General features: G+C 41.9%; 1 protein-coding gene across 1 annotated transcript in view; it reads left to right on the top strand.

The window, feature by feature from the left end:
* Positions 1–19,002: 19,002 nt before the first annotated feature.
* ric1 (RIC1 homolog, RAB6A GEF complex partner 1) overlaps positions 19,003–20,952 on the top strand; it is a 209,619-nt gene continuing 207,669 nt past the window's right edge. The window contains exon 1 of the mRNA XM_060839091.1: positions 19,003–19,419. Within this exon, the coding sequence (XP_060695074.1) occupies positions 19,279–19,419 (141 nt within the window). The 5' untranslated portion in view covers positions 19,003–19,278. The remainder of the gene's footprint in view (positions 19,420–20,952) is intronic.

Raw genomic sequence — 20,952 nt, 5'->3', positions numbered from 1 at the left:
CCTAACATGGACCACAACAACTGGATCCTCCCCCTCCCACTCCAATATCCTTTCAAGCCCATTCTTGATATCCCTTACCTTGGCACTGGGCAAGCAATGCACTATGCACGATTCTTGAACTTGCTAAAATAACTCCACGGAGGCTGGTATCCCATCTCCAATTCACCCTTTATATACATGTGCACAGTACATGAACTCTGACCAGCTAGCTCAGAATCAGTGCCTAGAGTAGTGAGAATCTCTGAGACTCCTGTTTATATCTGTCAGCCAGGGCTCCTTGATTGACCAAGGTTAACAGCACCAAGCAGGCAACTCATACTCAATGAGATCCACCTGACCCTCATTCCAATCACTACAGATGCTATCAGTACCCCTCATTATAAAATATCCTACTACTGACACTTCTTTTTGCTCCCCTTCTAGAATGGCCTGCTATATAATAATACCGTAGTCAGTTTGCCCTTCGTCCCAACAGTTCTTTTCCCCATCCATACAGGGAGCAAGTACCTCATACTGTTGGACAAGGTCAAGAGCTGACGCTCCTCCAATGCTAAATTCAGGATCTGTCTACCTATTTCACTTCCACATTTAAGTAATTAACGTGCAGGGTGTAACCGCCTCCTGAAACACAGCACCTAGGTTACTGTCTCCCTCCCTGACATGTCTCCATGTTCAAAGCTCAGAATTCAGCAGATCAATCTGGTGGAATTCCTTGAGTAACCAGTGCTTGCTACAGATATGGTTATGAGAAACCACAATAGGGTCCACCAGCTCCCATATCATACAACTATATCACATCACCTGGTCCTGCATCTCCAAATTATTTAATAAGTTTTCAATTTGTATTTTTAAATTTTTTACTGGTCTTTACTGTTTAATCTATAAAATATTTCTCCAATTTAACTTTAGCCAGAAAATAATTTAATAAGGTATTCAAATCAGCAGTTACTTTACCAATTTATGGCTTTTCCCATGATGTCAGTGTTTTTTCACTGTTTCTAATCCTTGAAACGCCTCTCTGTTGGGTCCTCTGCTTCTATCTCTTCTCTCTCCCAGCTCTCAGGCAAGTGTGTAAGCCTCAAGCCTTGGCCTTGCTTGTTATTTTTTGTTCAGTCTCAGTGTCCTCCCTCACTGGGTCCTCTTTCCCCTTATGCACTAAATTCGCTGAGACCTTACTTGGATATTAAACAGTAGAAGAACTTACTAATGAGAGAAAAGGCAGAACTGATTACCTCCTCCCTCTTTCACCCAACATCCTGTTTCACCATGCTCCAGTTACACTCTAATGCAGCAAAGCAGCAATCCAGTGAAGACCACTAGGCAGACAGTGGGACATCAAGCCATTGGTTGTCTGGTGGAATAGTCAAGTCCACAAAGCAAACATGAGGGTTTCAGCAGTGGGTGAGCTGAATCAAGGATGGGTTTGGGTCATATTACTGAGGTAGAACTGGATCGTCTTAGTCATGGTGAAAATAATTGTTTGGAGGTCACCTTGGAGTTGAGTATGACACTACAGTTCTGAACAGTCTGGCATAGTCTCTTGGTTCTAATTCTTCATACCATGCCTCAACCCATGATATTTGATTCAGAGATATTGTTTATCCAATTGAATAATAAGGTACACAATATACCTGTTTAATAACAGCCAGTTAGAGGATATATCAGGAAATATTATTAAGTAACATATTATCAGAATCAATGAATTAGTGGCCCGATATTAAAGAGGAGGTGGGGAGGTGATAGTGTACAGATAAAGCCACTAGACTAATAACCTAGAGCCCCAGATTGATGTTTTAGGACAGTATGATGGTTCAGCAGTTAGCACTGCTGCCTTATAGCACCAAGGACCCAGGTTTGATTCCAGCCTTGAGTGACTGTCTGGGTAGAGTTTGCACATTCTCCCTGTGTCTGTGTGTGTTTCGGCAGGGTGCTCCACTTTCCTCCCACAGTCCAAAGATATGCAGGCTAAGTGGATTGTCTGTATTAAATTGCCCCGTAGTGTTCAGGATGTATAAGCTGGGTGGATTAGCAATGGTAAATGTGGGGTTACAGAGATAAGATTAAAGGTTCTTCGGAGAGTTGGTGAAAATTTAATGGGCTGAATGTCCTCTTTCCACACTGTCAGGATTCAATGAGTGCGGGAAGGCTGAAAACAGCATTACAAAATCTGCACAAGCAAAGTTCCTGCATATTTGAACTCATTAATATACCATAGTCACCTTCCTGATAAAGATAGCTTGGTAGGCAGACAGCGGGGTCACTGAGGTGGGGGGGTGCAGTCAGGGACCCGTGTGGATTGCCCCTAGCAATTGATAGGGCAGGGAAATTTGGCAATGTTGATGGGGAATGTCAGCAGGGAAGTGCAGCACTCACGAGAGTAAGGGTGGAGGTAAGTTATTGAGCCAGGAGAAGCCGAACATTTTCACGTGGGGCTACAGGAAGCTCTTCCTGACCCACAACGAATGGTCAAAAAACCACTTCTCCTGGGAAGTCAAATCAGTTAAATTGCAGCTGCAACTTTAATCTGATTTTAAAGCCTCTGTCAGCCTTTTTAGGGAACTCCGTCTGTGCTGTGATCTTTTCCCTTTGACATTTAAAAGGGCAGAAATGGTATTGGATTGCCCAACCCTGATATTTTAATGGTCAATCTGACATTTCCGACCTAAATGATTGAAATACTTGAGATGGTCCTTTATTTCAAAGTAATGGTGATATTTTGGGTTCAAATTCACAAAATTACCAGGTAACCATGTCTAAGTTTGGCTATTCGATTCAGCTCTGTGTATCCATATAAAAGTACTAATTTGTCAAGGAGACTGTACATCTCATATGAAGAAGAATCCTCTCATATTAGACCAAACTTTGCATTTATTAGCTTCAGCCATTTCATTTTGCAATTTTGAAATAATATCCGGATATACAGTTTGCATGCTATTAACCATATTTCTTTAGGATAATTCCTCAGACATTTTCTTTCCAGATTCAAAAGTGCCACTTTATAGCAATTCTAATGGCTAACAACCTTGCGGTTTGTATTGGCTCTGCCTCAAAATCTCCATTACTTTCCTATTAAACTGGACTTGGTATTCAATGTTTGGTCTCACCAGAACACTAAATTATCTTTGACTTAGATTTAACAATGCAACTCAACTTGCTGTTTGTTTAGTTGAACGTGATTGTGTTTATATCATTGTTATCTGTTTACAATAGTAAAGCAGTGGACTTGATTATTGCTGCTGTTTAGTTACATATTGCTTTTACTAAAGAAGAAAGTACGATAAATGATGACTGTGTCTGCAGGACTCAAAATACATGGAGTCAGCAGACAAATGCTACCCCCAAGGGACATCAAGACATTGGGGAAAGTGTAATTGTAGAATTGCCACAGTGCAAAAATAGGCTGTTGAGTCTGTACCAAGCTGTCGAACAGCATTCCACCCAGCCCCCAACCCATCCCCATAACACCAGCATTTACCATGACTAGTCCACTCGGCCTACACATCCCTAAACATTATGGCGTGGTTGACCTAACCTGCACATCTTTGGTCTGTGGGAGAAAGAAGGGCTCATGCCCAAAACGTCGATTTTCCTTCTCCTTGGATGCTGCCTGACCTGCTGCGCTTTTCCAGCTACACATTTTCAGCTCTGATCTCCAACATCTGCAGTCCTCACTTTCTCCTAGAAGATTTTAGGAGCAATGTGCAAACATCACATAGATAGTCACCCAAGGTTAGAATCAAATCTGGGATACTGGCGCTGTGACAGAGCAGTACTAACCACTAAACACCACACTAACCGTCATGGAGGATTATGGAGACCAACCAATGTGAGAATAGTTGTCTGGAAATAGAATGGACAGAATAGTGAGGAGCTGCTCCTATGATCACAAGTTGGTTCTTTCATGTGTTTGCTGCTATAGATGGGCAAATGTAGGAGAGAAACAATCTGTTCTTGAAGGGGCAGTTGGGAAGGTGAGTGGCTGCTGGAGTCTGCCATTGGAATTGCTGTTGCAGGTAAAGAGAGAAGAAGGGGTCTGCATGTAGGGAGACAAGGAGGAGTCTGCAGGCTGTGGGGAGGAAGGGCAACAGTGAGGTATGCATAGGGATGGGGAGAAGAAGGGGTTACAAAAAGGTTTGACGAAGTGGCTGTACAGAAGGGGAGAAGGAATCTTAATGAGGAAAGATTGCTGCAAGTGGATGGGAGAGGTCTGTGTGGGTGGGGTTGAGAATATCAAAGAAGGAGACTGCAAAGGAGAGAGAAGAGTTTTAACCCTGTTAACAAAGGAATACTCAGCTAACTCAAGCACAGAAACTTAAATCACTGAGGTAGCAAATTCTTTAAAATCTCTACCTTACATTTAAATACGTTCAGGTGCTCCTATGCTGGAAAATTGTAATGAATCCTAACTGTAATGAACACTGTGACAAATGTTCAATTTAAAACTGCCATTGAGATCTGAGGAACAGTAAAAAGAACAGTAACTGCCAGAATAAATTCTTCTATTTCTGTCTATGTGTGTTGGAAATACAGCAACTGTTGCCTCATTGGTTTTCAAAGGTGTGTTTTGTTTGATGGGTGTTTTTTGTGTAGAAGTGCGTATCAACTATTTGGAAAGTCACATTTGTTTACTGACTTGTGCCTGTTGTCTTGTGCCAATTTAAATACTGTCGTTTCTCAGAAATCAACTATTTCCTTGTATTTTATGGCTTTAACTTCAATGAAAGGTTGACAATTTGGGGTACTGATTAAATCTTTTAATACTGTCGCTGTGTGACTTTAAATATCCCACAATTCAACACAAATACAGAAGGTATTGTTATTACATGTCTGCACAGCATAATAAATGAGTTAGTGAGAATGATAAAAGAGCCCTGAAAACCAAAATATCCAGGAAAAGCACAAAATAGTCTTTGAGAAAAGATCAAGAATGGCCCTTGGGAAAAAAATATTTTGATCCCACTGTCTGGTTCTGCTTCTTTCCAACTCCTGCACTCTCATTGGCTGACTCATGCTCTAGCTAAATACATTTGAAGTATTTCTGCCCTTGGTTTGCCAACACATCTGTGAATGCAGTAATTTGCTGTATTAATCTACTTTTGTACCTCTGGAAAATACAGACTGATGTATTTATGGTGAATGTCAGAGTAATTGAGAAAGGGATGGAATCAATTGAATTAATCAATTGATCTTCAGAGCATGTAACGTAAGGTTACAGTGAGGAAAATGGTGTCTCCAAAAGGCCACATTCCATCCACAAACCTGCACCACATTATTATCCAAGGAAGTAAGTTGCACAGTTTCAGTGAATTTTCATGTTATATAAATGATCATCCTATTGACAATAAGGATGCATTTCCAATTCAATACATACAAACTAACAGAGATTTTCCATTGTTTACACCCCAGACCAAACTTTTATTTTTAAAGTAGACAAAAGGTGAGATCCATGAGACTTACTAAGTGAACAATGTCATATACTTCCATGGTATTGAACTACCATCAATACTTTAAATAGCACCCTGCATGGTAACATTGTACACTCTTCACTACACATCTGTATTTTTGCACTTGAGTGCATGTGAAAATAAAACCTAACTGTATTCTAAAAAACTTACAATATAATCTATAATACTACTTACTTCTAACACCAAGAATTAATACATAACTATAGAGAGTATATCATAATCAAGCACCCACAGCACACATAAAAATATTAAATGTGACCCAGAGACCCCCCACAGATTTCTCACATCAGCCTCTTCCCTGCTCCATCCCCACCCCCCTGACATTAATGGCATGGTGGGTTGACAAATATTATTAAATTTCATAAGGGTGTACAATTCTTTATTTATGCTGATTTGGCTTTGAACATCACAGGCTGCCTCAACATCTGTTTCATGTTGTACTGAATCAGTCTCCTGTCCTGAGTTCATATCCCATGGACTCTGAAAACTGCATTCTAGAACTTACTTACACAAAGACACAGTTCTATCTTTACACTGGCAGATAACTTCTTGAACTAGATATGTCCCTGGGTTTTTCCTGAGCTCTAATCTTGTTCAGCTGTGTGGAGTAAATCCTGCTTATGAGGTTTTAAACCCTTTCTCTCTCATGTGCATTGAAGTATGAATATTCACAAGCACGTTTCAAGTCCCTCATGATCTAGCTTCACCAAGGTGAATCATTCCTTGTGGTTTTCAATGGGCACTGGCTCCACGGGGCCAATGGTTGTCCCACTTTCTCAACTCCTGAAGATTTCTACTAAGTCCTGACTCCAAATCGTAACTGCTTACTAATTCCTTGAACTTTTTCTCAAGCTAGTACTAACGGCATAGAGCCATCCAACTGCTCTTGAGTCCTTTCCAGTAGTACTGATAACAACAGCTTTGCCTAATATGGAGGCTCTGTCTTTCTTCTTCCTTCTCTAACTCACTGTGACCCTAGAACTGCTTTCTAGTGACATCCCTAACATTTCTGAGAGACAAATTGAAACTTTTGTAAAAACCCATCTGGCTCACTGATGTTGTTTAGGGAAGGAAATCTACATCCTCACCTAGTTGGCCTGAATATGACTCCAGCTGTACAACTATGTGTTTGACTCTTGACTGCCCACTGAGCAATTAGGGATGGGCAATGAATGCTGACCTAGCTCAGTGATAGGATTGATTGCCCATGTGGTGGTAGCACTTACGATGCCAAACAATTGTGCCAAGCATTAGGTAGCTGCTAAACAAGTGTTTTATCATGACATAGTAACGTGGTCCAAAACGGATGCAGAGTGAATGGTTGGTTTCTACACTGATTGTAAATTCCTGAGCAAAGGTCAGGCAGTCTTAACAAGAAAGAACCAGCAGGAAAGAATGAGTTCACATTCCTAGAACATTCCTAAGAGCTTTATAAGCAATTAATTGATGTTAGACAATGGTTAGTAAATTTAGAAAAAAGTGAAAGCTAATTTGGGACAACACATGTTATAAACAGTGAATGAGATGCCTGAGGATTTCTTCTGTATTTGGGTAGTGTTATTTGGAGGAGAAATGCCAACCAGGATACCAAAACCGCTCATTGCCCTTGATGTTTATTATTCACTCATGGGATGTAGTTGGCCTGTATTTATTACCCACCCTGAGGTGCCCTTGAACTCATTGGCTTGCTGGACCACTTCAGAAGGTAGTTGAGAGTCAGTGGCTCAGTGGTTAGCACTGCTGCCTCACAGCATCAGGGTCCCAGGTTCAATTCCAGCCGTGGGCGACTGTCTGTGTCGAGTTTGCACATTCTCCCTGTATCTGTATGGGTTTCCTCTGGGTGCTCTGGTTTCCTCCCACAGTCCAAAGATGTGCAGTTCAGGTGAATTGGCCATGCTAAATTGTCCATCGTGTAAGGTGCATTAGTCAGAAGGGATTAGGTTACTCTTAGAGGGTTGGTGTGGACTTGTTGGGCTAAAGGGCCTGTTTCCATACTGTAGGGAATCTAATCTAACCATATTGCTGAGGGTATGGAGTCACATGTAGTCCAGACTAGCTGAGAACAGTAGATTTTCTTTCCTGAAGAATAATAGTGATCCAGATGAGTTTTTCCAACAATTGACAATGGTTTCATGGTTATCAGTAGATTCTTAATTTCAGACTTCTTCTTTTAAATTTAAATTCCACTACCTGCTGTAGCAGGATTTGAAAAAAAGATCTTCAGAAAATTAGACAAGGTTCTGAACTAATAGTCTAACCAGGCAATTCCTCACCTACTTTAGGCAATATTTCCCATCCACCTAAGCAGGTAGAAAAGTAATTGCTTGCAGTGTTTCACTAGAGAATCAACCTCTCCAATAGCTCCTCAGTACTACATTGTTGTGACAGTCTACAATATTGTTCCAGTCTTGGAGCTGATACAGGTTTGTCTGAAACAATAAAAGTGGTGTCCAAGATCTGTCATTTGAAAACTCTGATTGGAACAATTGAGCAATTATGAAGGTCATTGAATATTTGAGATTAGATTAAATTAGATTAGAGTCCCTACAGTGTGGAAACAGGCCCTTCGGCCCAACCAGTCCACACAGACCCTCCGAGGAATAGCCCACCCAGACCCATTTCCCTATGAGTAATGCACTTAACACTATGGGCAATTGAGCATGGCCAGTTCACCTGATCTGCACATCTTTGGACTGTGGGAGGGAATCAGAGCACCCGGAGAAAACCCATGCAGACACGGGGAGAATGTGCAAACTCCACACAGACAGTCACCCGAGAGTGGAATCGAACCTGGGACCCTGGTGCTGTGAGCCACCATGCCACTCACTAATTTCACTATATTGTGAATCCAGTAATAGTGAGGTGGATTTGATTTGGCTTGATATGGTTGTGTCATACCAGTAATCAGATGGATCATCTAACATCAAGCGCACTGTAGAACATGGATCTTTGGAGATGCGGCCAGCGAGTATTGAGCTTATGCGATCCAGCCAATGGAGTTGCCACTGATTCAACAGGGTAAGTATATTGGGAATCCCTGCATACTGGTGTATTCCTAAACTCAGTATTCTTTACTGCCAGGAAATGCCAATATTCATTTGAGGCAATCGCTATACAAGCTGCTCAGCCACTTATCTTGACTTAAATAGTCTGAGCTTACCGCAGAAAGATGAAAGCTGAGACCTCAAATTTAGCGTGCACACAGCTTCATGTGTTTTGTTGTTTACTGTTGGTCCAGGCTCAATGTCTCAATTTTAACATGACAACTCTGGCCTTGGCAATGCTGGTACTGATTTTAGCAATAAGGAACAGATTGTTGGTAATTGTTGAGTCAAGGTGTGTGAAGCTTTGTTGGCACTCTTGATAGAAAACAAATTTGTTATGTCCTTGTCAGTAACCTTCTTTTTTCATCCTGAGATGTGGCACATCACTGGCTGGCCAGCATTTATTGCCTATCCTTAGTTGCACTTGAGAAGGTGGTAGTGAGCTGCCTTCTTGAACTGCTGCAGTCTTTGGGTTTGGGTTGACCTAGAATGCCCTTAGGGAGGGAATTCCAGGATTTTGATCCAGCGACAGTGAAAGAATGGCAATACATTTCCAAGTCAGGGTGGTGAGTGGTTTGGAGGGGAACCTCCCAATGATCTTCCCAATATTGATTTCAAGTCCAACTCATTGCAGGCTCAGGAGAACCAATCTACAAGCTATTTCAAGAAAATGGTACAACAAGTACATAAATGCCGTATGAAAGCTCAGTGTGTTTCTGCGAAATGTTGAATCTGCTGATTAAGTCTCCTCTGCGATGTACAAAACAGATTCAGGACAAACTAGGATCTCCATGTTGCTAACCTTCATTGCTAAAGCCTCTATACAAGCTGCACTTCTGATGAGATACAAACAATGCTGCATCTTACTGAAAGATGTCCTTTCTGCAGATTAACATCTTAGCTCAGAAAATTAATAGAATATTGCTTGGCTTCAGGGATTTGCTTTCACTAAATAAATAAAAATAAAAATCTGCAAATTGCCACAATTTTGCCAAATAGCCTAATGGCCTAATTTCTGCTCCTATCTTACAGTTCTTTTTAATTCATTGGGTAGATTCTTTATGAATAACAAAACAATTATGACAGCTGTCATGTTTTCTACTTTTTTGGACTTTTTACATGTCTGACTCTCTATTGTATTGCCTATCACAGCAACACTGAGCCCTGGCAATCTCCCACTTCACAACAAGAAGTCTGCTTGATGGAGTAAATAAAATGGACTGGATTTTGCTGTTAGAAGTCCTGCTATCACTGGAAGTCTGTCCAGAGAGGAAAATACAGTTCATACACTGTAGAAACTTCTATTTATAGGCAAGCAAATAGGAAGAGATTATTGAATTCAAACATGAGACAATGAGAAAGAGAGGTTGGTGAAACTACACAGAAGAAATCAGGAAATGGTAGAGATGTTAATCGAATACTTTGTATTGGTTTATCATAGTGAAATACACAAATGAATTTCTAGAAATGAGACAATTAGGGTTTAATAAGAATGACAAACTTAAAGAAATCAGTATTCATAGAATCACTAGAGCCTATCAAGTCCATACTAACTCTCCGAGGGGCATCCCACCCCACGACCCTATCCCTGTAAATCTGCATTTCCCATGGCTAATTCACCTAGCCTGCACATTCCTGGACACTATGGGCAATTTAGCATGGCCACTCCACCTAACATGCTCAACTTTAGACTGTGGGAGGAAACAAGAGCACCCCAAGGAAACCCATGTAGACACAAGTAGAATGTGCAAACTCCACACAGACAGTCAACTGAGGGTGGAATAGAATCAGGGTCCCTTGTGTTGTGAGGCAGTGATGCTAAGCACTGAGCCACTGTGTTGCCCAATAGAGAGGAAATTCCAGGATTTTGACCCAATAATAGTGAAAGAATAGCAATAAGTTTCCTAGTTGGAGAGGATCTTGAAGGTCATGGTGTTCCCATGTGTCAGTTGCCCTTGTCCTTCTACATGGAAGTGGTTGTGGGTTTGGAAGGTGCTGTATCAGGATCGTTGGTGAATTCCTTTGCATCTTGTAGATAGTATTGCTGTAATTGAGCATCTGTGGTGGAGAGAGTGGATGTTTGTGGATGTTTGTGGATGCAGTGCCAAACAAATGAGCTGTTTTATCTTGAATGTTGTCAAGCTTCTTAGTGAAGAAATTAATGGAATGGAGTGTCTATAAATCCCTTCAATTGCACAACATGTATCCTCAGATTTTAAGAAAGGCAATGGCAGAGATATGGTTGTACAGGTATTTCTACTATTACGTGATAGTTGCATTCTTGTGTGACCCCGCACTAGTCAAAAATCACGCAATACAAATACACTTAAAGTATTAGCAATGTAATTCTGTTACAGCCAACACATAATTTAAAAGTTCGTGTTTCTGAAAAAGCGTTCCCTAATCACCCAATCACGTTGCAGCCAATTCACTTTAACAAAAGATGCATTATAGCAAAACTGCCTGTATTAGGTTTGATGTTCCAAAATTTCACATATTTTAGAACAGTTCACCAGGTTTCAGAGGTAGGAAACACAGAACTACAATTTAACAGAAGTGGAAGACAAGAAACGAGAAATATAGGCTAGTTTGCCTAACATCAGTAGTGGCAAATGCTAGAATCTATTACTTAGAATGTACCATGTATGCTCGTGTAAAAATCGATCTCATAAATGTCGACCCCTTATTTTTGACCAAAAAATCTTGAATTTTCCACATATCTTATGTAAAGGTCGACCCCACTATAACACATTATAAACCTCTTACAAAAACAAACTGCATGTCCCCTCTGCATGAAATCGCATTCATTCATTCATACCGGTAACACTACACATTGCTCCGAGTTTACTGTATTGAATCTCTATTTATTCCTTCATTCATAACACTACTTAGCCCACTTTGTTTACTACAACACATTTTGATTCATTCATTCATTCAGATTGGTACTAAGTCTATTGGTACTTATTGCACTTTGTTCACTATACATCCAAAAGTTAATATCATTAAGAAGTTAATCATTTTAATTGTGCCATTTTAAATGAATAAAAGTAAGATATATTAGCTACATTTATCTTTCATTCTTTAACAAATTTGTTAATGTTGCTGAGGTTCATTACATATGAAAGTAAATGGGAGGGAAACAGAAGAATTTGATGGGAAAGTTCATGATGCTTACACATTCAGAATTTAATAAATGTTCCTTTTTAAGTATGCCATTATACCAGGCCATGACAATGTTGAACAGTGCAATTTTGCAGGATTTCAATGAATCTTTGAAACGTTAAATTTTCGTACTGGTACGTGGAAATAAAAGTTATTACCAGTAATTCTTTCCTGTTTCTCTTGCTTTTATCCAGTAATTACCTTTACTGTGTTTTTCTTCTTTACCCAGGATTAGTTAGACGATCAAATCAACTTCTGCTAATAACATGATATTATGAACTGCAGTGTGAATTTGAGCCCCTTGAGTCGACTCTATAAATTGAAACTTTAAAAATAGTCTAAAAATTTAGACTTTTACACGAGCATATATGGTAGTTAGAGGACACTTCAACATAGATCTATTAAAGGGAAATCTTGTTTTTGACAAACTAATGAGTTTTTTTGAGGATGTGATTACTAAGGTGGATAAATGAGAAATATGAAGAGTATTTGGATTTTTAAAAATCAATTGATACGGTGTCATATGATAGGTTACTGAACAAAATCAGGACTCTTGGGTTTTGAGATTAAATATTACTATAGTTGAGGTTTGGGTAATTGACAAAAACAGAGTAAGAATAAAGAGAACATTTTCAGATTGGCAGGCTATAACATGACACCACAGAATCAGTACTTCCATATCAGCTATTTACAATCTAGATTAATAAATTGGGTGAGAAGACTGAGTACAATATATCCAAGTTTTGACCCTTAGGTTAAGGCCAACTGCAGTTGTCTCCCTCTAATGAGACAGCAGCACCATAGTCCAGTAGGACAATGGTCACTTTTATCTAAGTTTGATGGTAATACAAAATTTGGAGGGAAGTGATGCAATCAGACCACAGTGTAGACAGGTTAAATTGCAAGAACATGGCAAATGGAATGCAATGTGACAAAGTACAAAGTTATCCACTCAGGTGGGAGAAATGAAAAACGTTGGTCTAGGTAAACCCAGTTTCCACTCACCTTTAAATATCTTCTCCCTTGGAGATACCTGAATAAGAGCCTCCTAAAATTAATTTGTCCAGCAATCCATGACTCCAGCAGCTGACAGAATCAGTCATGCCACTTTTACTGCCGTGTTCTGTGATTTACATGTCCAGGAGATACTTTGTCAGCTCCAGTGAAAGACTAAGTATGTAAGTTTGGCTTCGGATGTAATTTGATGAGAAAGATAGCACGCCAGATAATAGAGGTTTGTGGGATGAGAAGCAGGTGAAGGGGATAGCCAAGTCAGTGAGGGAATAGGGGACCAGGTAAGTGGGTTGCTCGGGTGCCAGGTAAGTGGTTAAGTGCTTAGGATAGGGGGCTTTTGGGTCTGTGGTGGGGGTGAGGAGTGTTGTGTTGGATCCAGTAGGTTGTAGTTGGGCCTAGAGCGGTCAGGCCAGCAGGACAGAACTGGAGTCGTTGAGAGTTCAGTTAATTCACTTAACAATTTAACATTTTTTGGATCACAGATTAACCAGATTCCAAGATCAAAACTGTAATTACAAATAAATTAAATGGTCAATTGTACATTGTTAAAAATAAGCATTTCTAGGGTCATCTAATAATAGGTCCTCTGTAGTTTTCATCACAAGATGGGAGAAGGCGAAGACAGTTAACCTAGTGAGATGGGTCAAGTTGGGGTGACAGGGGCTTTGGGTTGAGCCAAGGATAGAGTATCAATATGGTTGGGCATGAGAAGTATCAGCTCTGACTGGTAAGAGACTGTTTCAGTTTCAGGTGGGTGAGGCCAGCAGAGAGGGAGAGGTATTGATTTTGGAGGAGCTGGGAGAAGGCAGACCAGTGGGGCAGGTGTTAGTCAGGGGTGGATGTTGTGCCTGGAGGGTGATAAGGAAAGAAAAGGGTTTGGAAGAGGGAGCCAGATTAGGTTGGGGAGCTCTGGTCAAAAGGTGATTATTAAAAAGTCATTGTCCAGGGTGTGTAATGGGGAAGAGTATCAATGGTGAGTCATGAGATTCAGTTTAGTAGTTATCCAACAGTTATACTAGGTTTTTTAATCCTCTAACTTTTTCTGCATAACTATTAAGCTTGTCTATGTCCAAACCCTCTAAATCTCTGCTGTCTATGAACTCTTTTGAAGGGCTCCAGATGCAGAGAATTGCACATCAAAAAATTTATTGGGAATTCCACATGGTCCCAACGTACTGTTCCAATAGCTCTCATTGACATATGAGGTCCTTTTATAATGGTAAAAGATTGGAGAATGTTTTATTTTATTAGAACCAAGGTGCTCTTAAACATGACTCACTAAGTTAATCTGCAAATACAGGAAGTGGTTAAGAAGGCTTACACTATGTTAACTTTATTAAGGGGTTGTGGAATGAGAGTAAAGGATTCTTATCACACTTATAGACCATTGATGAAACCACACCTGGAGTACCGTGAGCTGTTTGATGTTCTTACCTAAGGAAGAATATATTTGCCTGAGAAGGTGTGCCACAAATGTTCACTGGACTGATTCCCAGGATCTGGAGATTGTCCTCGAGGAGAAATTTAACAAACTAGATCCAACCTCTCTAGAATATAGAATGAGGACTAACGTATTTGAAACATTCTAAGAGAATGTTTCCCGCCCAAGGAAACTAAGCACAGGATTACAATTTCAGAACAAATGAAGTAGACACCCAGCAGACAGCATATGTCTGCTATGCTATGTTAACTCAATGTTATTATAATTATGCAACATTATGAAACTTTTAGATTCTCCCTGTCTAGTGTCTTCAAAGCTGAAATGCTTGTTTTTATTTTGTTACAATATTCTGTCTCACTGTGGAGGCTTCAAGTTAATCCACATCTAACAAGTAGCTCTGAAAACTCTGTTCATGTTTGTTATCTGTGACAAGCTTCATCACAACAGCTGGGATGATCATCAGAATCACAGAATTGTTACTGCAAAGAAGAAAACCATTTGCCCATCATCCCTGTGCTGGGTCTGTCACCTAATATCAAACTCTTGTCTTTTCTCCTTACTATTTCTATCCAAATAATCATCCAATACCCCCTGGAAAAACTCAATTAAACCTGCCTCAACCACATTTCTAGGCAGTGCAGTCCATACCCCAACTACTTGCTATGTGAAAGAGTTTATTTTCACATCACCATTTTGTCATTTGCACTTCTATGCCTGCCTTTTTTTTCTTCTTTTGTGAGCGACTTCTCCCCATCTGCTTTGTCCAGCCTGATCATGACTTGAAAACAACAAACGAATCTACTCTCCAAGGAAACCTATCCTAACTTCTTCAGTCTGTCCTCATAACTGAAGTTTCTCATTCCTGGAATCTTCTCTTTCTTGTAAATCACTTCTGTACTTTCTCCAATGCATTCACATCTTTCCTACTATGGAATGAAGGGCTTATGCCCAAATTGTCATCTCTCCTGCTCCTCGAATGCTGCCTGACCTGCTGTACATTTCCCGTACCACACTTTTCAACCCTAAATTCCAGCATCGGCAATCCTCACCTTTTCTTACAATGGAACACACACAACTATGTACAACAGTTAGCTGAGTCTAACAAGAGTCTTGTACAAGCTTAACATCATTTCCTTGCTTTTGTACTCTGTGTCTCTATTATTAAAGCCAAGAACAGTCTAGATTTGGAGATGGCAGTGTTGGCATCCACCTGATGAAGGAGCAGCGCTCCAAAAGTTAGTGCTTCCAATTAAAAAGTCTTTTAAAAAAGTCAGGATCTGGATCTGCAAGTCACCAAAAAGTAATTGGTGCTTCCTTTGACCATTTGTCCACTAAGTTCCTTTCAAATCCCCCATCAGTTTTTGATGTACATTATTTACAAACAAATACATTAACAAACAGGGATGAAGACAAAACCTCTACTCACTACCTGGAAACAAATCAACACCTCAGAAAAGCTACTTTCATTCAGACTTGAAGGAAATAAATTTTCAGAGTTGGGTATGCTCCAGAAAATTGTTTTGAGAATAATGACAAGAATTTTGCAGTTTAATTGCCATATATTACTTGCTATATATAACTGCTTTAGAAGTAAATAGAAAATAAACTTTCCTGTAGTTGCGAACCATACAAACCATCAACTCTATTTAAGTTTTCAGCCTCAGGTTGACACATCATGGCATTATCTGATTAGATCTGACAACTTCCGGAATGTTCCTCCAATTAATCTGATTAATTGTAATAGTGTTCTGTCTAAATCTGGTTGGTACTGACAGTCTGACAATCAAGTTGTGCAAACAATCTGGTTGGTTCCTTCGAATCATCTCCAATCTCAGTGAAACACTGACATATAATCCTCTCACCACCAGGTCTTTTTCAATATATAATTTCAGTTGCATCACACTGTAAACCTTTGCTTTAAATTCTGTGTCTTACAATCTTATATCCCACAATCACCTGATAAAGGAGCAGCAGTCTGAAAGCTAGTGCTTCCAAATAAACCTGTTGGACTATAATCTGGTGTTGTGTGATTTTTAACTTTGTACACACCAGTCCAACACCAGCAGCCTTAAATCATCACCTCCCTTACTAGCATTCCACCAGGACTGTCCCCACTGGGACATCCTTGTCCACTCGTCCTCCACTACCATTGACCCATGGCACTTTCCCATGCTCAGAGGGTGTGACACATACCCATTTACTTCCTCCCTCCTCACTATCCAAAGTTCCAGAACACCTTCCAGCTGAAGAAGCAATTTACCTGCACTTCATTCAATCTAGTCCAATGTATTCATTCCTGACAATGTGGTCACTCTACACTGGGGAAATGAAATACAAGCTGGACAGCTGCTTTGCGGAACACTTACTTTCTGTCCACAAAAATGACCCTTAGTTGCCTGCCACTTCAACACACCGTTATGTTCCCTGGCCAAAATTCTGTCTTGAGCCTTCTGCCTTGAACAATGCTCCATCAAGGCACAGTGCAAGCTGGAAAAAACAGCATCTCATTTTTTGCTTGGAGACCATGCAGAATTCAGGAGCCAATATCAAATTCAGTACCTAATAGTTTTAGGGCTCGAATACCTCCTTCTCTCTCTCTTTCCCACCACCACGGCCCAGGCCCTATCATCATATGAGTTGCTTTTAGCACAGCAAACCCATTTTCACCTACTTATGATTCCCATTACCAGTGTTCTTCCTTCCCTGACAGATCATTATCCATCCCTTTGTTTGTCTGTCTTTCTCTCATTCTGGGCTTCATTTACACCTATCCTCCAGCATATATATATATAAAACCTTTTCCGAGTTACACATTCTGATGAAAGGTCACCAAAGTCAAAATGTTGATTTTGCTTTCTCTCTACAAATGTTGCCAGACGTGCCAAGTTTCTCTGGCAATTTACATTTTTATTACATACATTTGGTTAGTAGATGAAAGAAACATCATAATTTGGCACTGGAAAAGAAAATTTGGTTGTGTGAAAGTGTATTCCAGATTTGTAAAAAATAAAAGCGACTGACATATGGGGCTGGATTTCCAGTGGGCCTGGGACCCTGATGTTGCAACAAGAGAGCTCAGCCTGTAACTATGGACCAAAGGAGTTATCTTCTCAGAGGTGGTCTCTATTTCATTCCATTCACAAGCTGGCAATCCTAAAGCCTCACCAACCACACTGGTCATGTGAGTTCTGTCATAGGGAGGCTCACAGACCACCAATTATAGTGGGGGGGGGGGGGGAAACAGTCTCTTGTTGCCCACCAAACACCGATGGTGGCACAAACTTTCCAATACTGGGGGCTTAAATATTTAAATTACCTGTCCACATCAATGCAGCAGGCAGGTGATCAGTTTCCCAGGCTATAAACCTTAACCAATTCCAGGAATACACAGTGGATTAGTCTCCTATTGGGATGCCTTATTTTCTACACTCCACACCTCCATCCCCCTCATACTGTGGCTGGAGAAAATTCAGCCCATGAATTGAGGCACTAATATCAGTTTGATGTCCTAAGAGTTGGTCTTAATGGTTGTGTATTCCCAACAGATATGGTCCAAATGAAGTTCAAGATGGAGTTGCAAATATATGCGCTCATTGATTTAAGAGGTAGAAACAAGAGAGGTACAGGTAGAATTAATGGTAATTGTCTTTTCTCTAGAATGGAGATTTCAAGACTCGGGGGCACTTTTTTAAGATGAGAGGAGAAAGATTTTAAAAACACATGAGAGAAGTTCTTTTTACAAAGAGGGTGGTTTGCATAAGCATTGACTCGCTGGACAGAAGAGTCTGTTTCTGTGCTGTATGACTCTATGACTCTATGTTCAAGCACTTTAGAGAGGAATGGAGATGAGGGTGATAGTTTGCTTAGGCAGTGAGAGATGGGAAATTTTCAATATTGGGATGTTGACAAGTCATGACGAGAAATAGCAAAGAAATAACGGAAATTATAGGTTTTGGGCCAGGGTAAGGCAAAACCTTAATAAATGCTGAGTCAAGATTAGTGTAGTGCTGGAAAAGCACAGCAGGTCAGACAGCATCCGAGGAGCAGGAAAATCAACATTTCGGGCAAAAGCCCTTCATCAGGATTAATAAATGCTGTCCTCTGCATACTTCATTTTAGCTCTGAAGAAGAGCCATCTAGACTCGAAATGTTAGCTTGCTGTCCAACCTGCTGTGATCACCAGCATTTGTTGTTTTCAGAAACCTTGACAAAGTTTGGCTTATGGAGCAAGAGAAAGCTGCATTTAGCATCACCAATTAAAGATGATATCAATCTTGGCGAGAAAGATAGAAATCACACTACACCAGGTTATATTCCAGGTTATATTATTTGAAATCACAAGCTTTCGGAGCACAGCCCCTGGTCAGATGAACTGAGATGAAGCACAACAACACAGAATTTATGGGCAGAAAAATCAAAAATATCATACAAATAATGTGAATGCAATGTCGAATAACAAGTCTCTGCAGGTGACCAAGGATGTCTAATGATGTGAGTAAAGTGTCAACAGCTTAATAACAACCGAAGGGATGACCTATAATCTGATTAAAAGAGGCAGAGGGAGAAGAGTTGGAATTCCCACATTAATTTCATTGGGGGTGGCGGGGGCATATAGAGATGGAATGAGTTCCAGGAGCACATTCAGGTACTGAATGGGATTGGAAGATGGACTCTCCGGGTTTTGGCGTTACCCCTCAGGCGGGGTACCCCTCGCGCACTCCAATCCGCGATTTCTCAGTCTGCGTGGAAGTCATGGGGGAGCAGGGTTGATCCGCGCTCCGGGTTTTGCGGATGCACGACATCCGGGTTCCCTCCGACTGGCCCCACCCCCTCCACTGACGCCCCGCCTCCCTCCCCGGCGCCGCGTCATCAGCTGGAGACAAGATGGCGGGTGGGCAGTTGAAGTCCGGTTCTGGAGTCAGTGCGCAGCTTGGGCGACGTTGCGTCCTCGCCGCCGCTGGCTTCACTCACTGGTAAAGCACTGCTGACTGAGAGATTCACAGGGGGGGAAGAGATAGAGAGAACAATTTCCTTTAGAGGAGGAGGCGGCGGAGGAAGAAAGGGAAATTCCCCGGCTGCCTGTCACCAGCGGAGACCTCGCTTAGCGCTGAGTTGGAGTCTTTGTGACTGACTGGGTCTCCCGCACTCGGCCATGTATTTCCTGAGCGGCTGGCCCCGCAGGCTGCTGTGTCCCCTCAAGGGCTCGGAGAAGCCGTTTCACATCCAGCCTGACTCGCGGAGGCTGGTGTTCGCACTCCTGTCGCAGACACAGATCAGCCTATGGTACAGCAGGGTGAGTATGAGCACCAGCATCTGCACGCTCCTCATCTGGCAATATCTGTAAGTGTATCCATCTGTCTGCCCGTGCCCTCTGTGAGCACGAGGGGGTCTGCCCATGCCCTCTGTGAGCACGAGGGGGGGTCTGCCCGTGCCCTCTGTGAGCACGAGGGGGGGTCTGCCCGTGCCCTCTGTGAGCACGAGGGGGTCTGACCGTGCCCTCTGTGAGCACGAGGGGGTCTGCCCGTGCCCTCTGTGAGCACGAGGGGGTCTGCCCGTGCCCTCTGTGAGCACGAGGGGGGGGTCTGCCCGTGCCCTCTGTGAGCACGAGGGGGGGTCTGCCCGTGCCCTCTGTGAGCACGAGGGGGGGGTCTGCCCGTGCCCTCTGTGAGCACGAGGGGGTCTGCCCGTGCCCTCTGTGAGCACGAGGGGGTCTGCCCGTGCCCTCTGTGAGCACGAGGGGGGGTCTGCCCGTGCCCTCTGTGAACACGAGGGGGTCTGCCCGTGCCCTCTGTGAGCACGAGGGGGTCTGCCCGTGCCCTCTGTGAGCACGAGGGGGTCTGCCCGTGCCCTCTGTGAGCACGAGGGGGGGGTCTGCCCGTGCCCTCTGTGAGCACGAGGGGGGGGTCTGCCCGTGCCCTCTGTGAGCACGAGGGGGGGGTCTGCCCGTGCCCTCTGTGAGCACGAGGGGGGGGTCTGCCCGTGCCCTCTGTGAGCACGAGGGGGGGGTCTGCCCGTGCCCTCTGTGAGCACGAGGGGGGGGTCTGCCCGTGCCCTCTGTGAGAATTTATGTCTGCTTGATCTTCTCTCTGGTATGAAACCAGTATAGTGCGAAATATCACTCTTCGGTCTGTCCCCCTCACCGTCTTCCCCCAATGCCGGCCCAAAGGCTGTTTTCCTTCCAGTGTTGTCAGTAGAGTCAAATCAAATCTTCAGAGTCTGGGGTTCTGCCAAAGTCTATTTAAAACTGAGTGAATAAGGTTTGTGTGTGGGGTTAGAGTTTTAAAGGTACGCAGTGTTTTTTTTGTTTTGATAAGTGGAAGGAATATCCTGTTGAAATGATCTCTTCAGACTCTGCTCAGACTTTGTTTGTAAATGATTTTGAATTGTTGGCAACTCTAACTCTGCTTAAATGTGACTTGCCAAAATGTTGCTCCTAAGTATGAGAAGGCTGATCCTACAGGATTAAATATTTAGGCATTAAATATTGGTTTGTTTTAACGTAGTTCAACTAATCTATTAATTTTCAGATCTGTGGCTGTGTTCTTTTCAGTTGTCTGAGAATGACAATTGGTTGTCAATCCAAGTTTGAAGCTTGAGTAATTTTATTATAAGAACTGAGAGGTCTCTTACTCCCTGTAACCCTCATCACATCCATATGTTTGTGCTTTATTTTGGAAAGAGGAGAATAGTGATTGATCAAATGTTGTCTCTTGCACTGTTGTTATTGTAGTGTTTATTAGGTTATCGCATCTTTTGCATTTAGAAAATTATAGCGTGTTTAGCTTTCAACTGTTAATCTTCGCTTCTGCAACCTCCAATCTACTCA

Source organism: Hemiscyllium ocellatum, chromosome 2 (assembly GCF_020745735.1).
Source record: "Hemiscyllium ocellatum isolate sHemOce1 chromosome 2, sHemOce1.pat.X.cur, whole genome shotgun sequence".
NCBI classification, from domain to species: domain Eukaryota; kingdom Metazoa; phylum Chordata; class Chondrichthyes; order Orectolobiformes; family Hemiscylliidae; genus Hemiscyllium; species Hemiscyllium ocellatum.
The sequence above is the reverse complement of the archived record's forward strand: the minus strand, read 5'-3'. Positions and strand labels throughout refer to the sequence as shown.